The sequence below is a fragment of the Oncorhynchus masou genome, unplaced genomic scaffold, assembly GCF_036934945.1.
Source record: "Oncorhynchus masou masou isolate Uvic2021 unplaced genomic scaffold, UVic_Omas_1.1 unplaced_scaffold_2662, whole genome shotgun sequence".
Lineage (NCBI taxonomy): Eukaryota > Metazoa > Chordata > Actinopteri > Salmoniformes > Salmonidae > Oncorhynchus > Oncorhynchus masou.
Window position 1 is genome coordinate 8855 of NW_027009097.1, and position 5250 is coordinate 14104.

At 43.0% G+C, this 5250-nt stretch overlaps 1 protein-coding gene across 1 annotated transcript; it reads left to right on the plus strand.

Annotated features, from left to right (window-relative positions):
- The first annotated feature begins 717 nt into the window (after positions 1-717).
- Positions 718-5045, plus strand: LOC135533791 (fibulin-1-like). Its single transcript, XM_064961020.1, has 3 exons — positions 718-1565; positions 3673-3810; positions 3982-5045. Exons 1-3 carry the CDS (start codon positions 1361-1363, stop codon positions 4134-4136), a joined length of 498 nt encoding a protein of 165 aa, XP_064817092.1. The 5' UTR covers positions 718-1360; the 3' UTR covers positions 4137-5045.
- Positions 5046-5250: the final 205 nt, after the last annotated feature.

Consider the following 5250-nt stretch of genomic DNA (forward strand, 5'->3'; position numbering starts at 1 on the left):
TTCCTCCAAAGTCTCTGACGAGCCAAGATGTCTTCCTCCACAGTCTCTGACTAGCCAAGATGTCTTCTGTCCACAGTCTCTGACTAGCCAAGATGTTTTCCTCCAGTCTCTGACGAGCCAAGATGTCTTCCTCCACAGTCTCTGACGAGCCAAGATGTCTTCCTCCACAGTCTCTGACTAGCCAAGATGTCTTCCTCCATAGTCTCTGACTAGCCAAGATGTCTTCCTCCAAAGTCTCTGACGAGCCAAGATGTCTTCCTCCACAGTCTCTGACTAGCCAAGATGTCTTCCTCCACAGTCTCTGACTAGCCAAGATGTCTTCCTCCACAGTCTCTGACTACCCAAGATGTCTTCTGTCCACAGTCTCTGACTAGCCAAGATGTTTTCCTCCACAGCTACAGCCTGAGGAAAGACCCCGTTAATATGTTTCATGATCTCTGTTCCACGGTGCACCTACAAAGTAGTCTCTTGTGACAGCTGGACATTTGGTTTTGGGTGTCGAGTAAATAAATTGGGTCAAATTATCCACCTTAAAAGGTTGAAATTGGCTTCTGTTAACAAAAAGTGTTTAGCAGTTGAGTAAATACTTTCTCACTCTTTCTATTTTCCCTCAACAGTTTATTTCCAGGTCTTAACCCATCATTTTGCGTCTCAGAATAAAGTACTACCATGATTCACTATCTATAGACAGGTGGTTGAATGAACAGGTGGTTTCTCCTGTAAACAGAGCTGACTAGCACAATATCTACACATGCTATAATCTGTCTGACTCAGACAGGCATCCCATACAGCAGAGATACATATTCATTTACACATTCCTATAGGCCTGCAGTGGTGTAAACACAGACAGACAGACAGACAGACAGACACACACACACACACACACACAGCGACAGGTGCTCTCCTGGGAAAGAGCAGGAGCTCAACTAGCAGGTACAGTATATCTTCCTGAGTTGTTTTCCACACACTGCAGCTTCCTCTATAAAGCAGATGTTTTTCTCCCAGTCTGTTAGTCTCTGTATTTGTCATGTTGAAACCAGACCACTGGGACCAGGGCTGCCGATCCAATCAGTGGAACAGAAGAGGTGGATGTTAGCTAACACATACTGTTGTCGCAGCTGAACACGGACACGATCAAAACAAAAGGCCATCGTCACACATCACCTTTGTCGTACATGAAAGCCAACGGTGCGTGCCTGGTCTCCATGGTAACGAGGTGTGCCAGAGCGAGACAGAGAGAATCAAAGCGAGACAGAGCTGCTCTACTCTTTCATCTCGGGGCCTTTGTGACATCAGCATCAGACAGGCCACTTTCCTAATTGTGTGTGTGTGTGTGTTCCTGTGCGTGTCCTCGGTGCAGATGTGGATGAGTGTGTGGAGGGCCAGCAGCAACAGCTGCCAGCAGACCTGCGTCAACACCTTGGGCTCGTTCCGCTGCTCTTGCCCCTACGGACACACCCTGGCCGGGGACGGAAGGGCCTGTGTGGCTGAGTGTCCAGCAGGCTACAGGAAACAACCCTTAACCCCGATACCCGGAGGAAACCTGGCCAGAAGGGAGTGTGTAGGTAGGAGACACTGGGATGCCAGAGGTTTAGCAGAAATGAATAGAATGCCACAACGTCTAATTAGACTAGTGGAACATCTCTCTCTCTTAATTACCCTCTCAGGAAATCTAATTAGCATAATCCTCCCATAACAATCCATCCATTAATGCTAGAGACATTTCAATCCACCACATCAGCCGGTCACACTTCTGCATCTGCGGTGACAGAGCTAGAGCTGTGTTTGTCAGACCATGAGGCATCCCGAAAATCGGTCTCTCAAAATATTGTCTGTAGGGCGCAGTGGTTAAGGGCGCTGAAATGCAGCGCTAGCTGTGCAACCAGAGACTCTGGGTTCGTGCCCAGGCTCTGTCGCAACCGGCCTTCGTCTCCCCCGAGCCCGTACGGGAGTTGTAGCGATGAGACAAGATAGGAGCTACTAACAATTGGATACCACGAAATTGGGGGTAAAAAATAATAATATATATATATATATATATATATATATTGTCTGTAGCGTCCAAACATCTCTATGGAATGATTAGACTCAAGAACATGATGCTCCATGACCCCCCACAAGCATCTTGGTACACCTCTGAAGTTGGTACAGACGATCTGCCAACTTCTGTCTGTAGCGTCCAAACTGTTTGGGCTACACACTAATATGACCCCTCTGTGGAAAGGTCAGACTCTCACAAACACGTATTTTGATCTACAACGCTCACAAGACTCTTCTGAAGGGTCCTCAGTACCAGTTGAAAAACATGTATGGAAGTATACAATACCAGCGAAAAGTTTGGACACCTACTCATTCAAGGGTTTTTCTTTATTTTTTACTATTTTCTACGTTGTAGAATAATAGTGAAGGCATCAAAACTATGAAATAACACAAACGGAATAATGTAGTAACCAAAAAAAGTTGTAAAAAATCTAAATGTATTTTAGATTCTTCAAAGTAGCCCCCCTTTGACTTGATGACAGCTTTGTTCCCACATATGCTGAGCACTGCTTTTCCTTCACTCTGCAGTCCAACTCATCCCAAACCATCTCAATTGGGTTGAGTTCGGGTGATTGTGGAGGCCAGGTCATCTGATGCAGCACTCCATCACTCTCCTTCTTAGTCAAATTGCCCTTACACAGCCTGGAGGTGTGCAAATTTGGACTCATCAGACCAAAGGACAGATTTCCTTCTAAATGCGTTTGAGCCAATCAGTTGTGTTGTGACAAGGCATGGGTGGTATACAGAAGATAGCCCTATTTGGTAAAAGACTATGTCAATATTATGGCAAGAACAGCTCAAATAAGCTATGATGAAACTGGCTGTCATGAAGACCGCCACAGGAAAGGAAGACCCAGAGGATACTCATTCGAAAGTTACTAGCCTCAGAAATTGAAGCTCAAATATATGCTTCACAGAGTTCAAGTAACAGACACATCCACATCAACTGTTCAGAGGAGACTGCATGAATCAGGCTTCATGGTCGAATTGCTGCAAATAAACCACTACTAAAGGACACCAATAAGAAGAAGAGACTTGCTTGGGTCAAGAAACACAAGCAATGGACATTAGACTGGTGGAAATCTGGCCTTTGGTCTGATGAGTCCAAATTTGAGATTTTTGGTTTCAACCACCGTATCTTTGTGAGAAGCAGAGTAGGTGAACGAATGATCTCCGCATGTGTGGTTCCCACCGTGAAGCATGGTGGAGGAGGTGCGATGGTACTTTGCATTCCAGATGAAGCTGGTTGAGAGAATGCCAAGTGTGTGCAAAGATGTCATCAAGGCAAAGGGTGGCAACTATGAAGAATCTGAAATATAAAATATATTTTTTATTTGTTTAACACTTTTTTGGTTACCTCATGATTCCATTGTTATTTCATAGTTTTGATGTCTCCACTATTATTGTACAATGTAGAAAATAGTAAAAAGAAAGAAAACCCTGGAATTAGTAGGTGGTCTTACATTTAAAAATAAAATAACTAAATGATCCTTGGTAATGACATTCTAAAACAATTCCACGTAGTTTAGTGGAATCAATAGAAAATAGATAGAACAATGTCATTCAGCAAACAGAATGTGTATGGCGATCAGGTTGTCTTCAACTGCTGGAATGACACTGATCCTTTTACAGACATCAATGAATGTGAGGAGCCAGAGGTCAGTGTACCTGGACACCGGTGTCAGTGGAAGTGTGTGAACCTGCCTGGCTCCCACCGCTGTATCTGTCCCAGAGGCTACAAACTGTCCTCAGACAGACACCACTGCAGAGGTGAGATGACTACACATCCATACTAACACGCACACACCACACACACACCACACACACATCCACACCCAGTCAACATAAATTGATCAAACGGAAGTCTTTGACAAATCTACGATCACAAATCACTTCCAATGATATTTTCCTGACCAGGCGTTTGCCCTGTTTCATCAACAGATATCAACGAGTGCAGCCGTAAGAATGGTGGCTGCTCTCACCTGTGCCTGAACCATAAAGGAAGTTACCAGTGTTCCTGTCCTGCCTCTCACCGCCTCTCCCCCTACAGTAGGAAGAAGTGTCAGCCAAGGAAAGAACTGCAGAGTAATGTGTAGCAGAGATAGTGTGGAGATCATTTAAATAGAAATGTCATTTATTCCATTGCTTCTACCATCCCTCTGTTCAGCCCTTGAACAATGACTTCTACAATTGAATTTACATTTTGTCAGGCCTCAGATGTATTTTTGTCAAATCATTACTGAGAACAGTATAAAAACTATTAAAATATTATTGTCACATCCAGAACATATCTGTAACATTGATAGAGGCTTGGACTGCATATTACAGACATATAGCTGAAGAGAAACCAGAAGAACACGTTATTAGTTTAGGGATTTAATTGATGGCATTTAAATATATTTCCCTCAAATGATTACATGTTGTTTTACAAGGTAGTGTGAATGAATGAGTGAAAACATAATGAAAACATGGTGGTAGACACTGTGATAATTGATTAGTAGAATTGATCCCCTCGATGTTCTCAACTGCAGACGTATAACATGGTCATGTCCATAGGAATATCAAATGTCATTTTTTGGATTAAAAGTGACAGTATTAATTGTACTTTAGTCTGTTATATAAAACAGTCGTAGTACTTTGTTAAAAATACATTATTTCTATGTATCCACTATATTTATAGTCTCTTTTTAAATATATAAAATAAAGTTAGACACAAAAACAGAACTGTTTCAGCCTCAGGCGTCCTTCACTGCAGAACAGATTCTCCCTTCCCTTATGGTCTCAACTGGACGCCTGCTGGGATGCTAATGTCTAACACACAGTGTTGTACTGAATGACTATGGCGAAAAGGCTGAAATATGGCATGAACCACTGCAGAACAGATTCTCCCTTCCCTTATGGTCTCAACTGGACGCCTGCTGGGATGCTAATGTCTAACACACAGTGTTGTACTGAATGACTATGGCGAAAAGGCTGAAATATGGCATGAACCACTGCAGAACAGATTCTCCTTCCCTTATGGTCTCAACTGACGCCTGCTGGGATGCTAATGTCTAACACACAGTGTTGTACTGAATGACTATGGCGAAAAGGCTGAAATATGGCATGAACCACTGTTGGACTGATTCAACCACGTTATATATATATATATATAATCACATTGCCATTATTTTACTTCACAGATAAACATTCACATACACATTAGCAGCT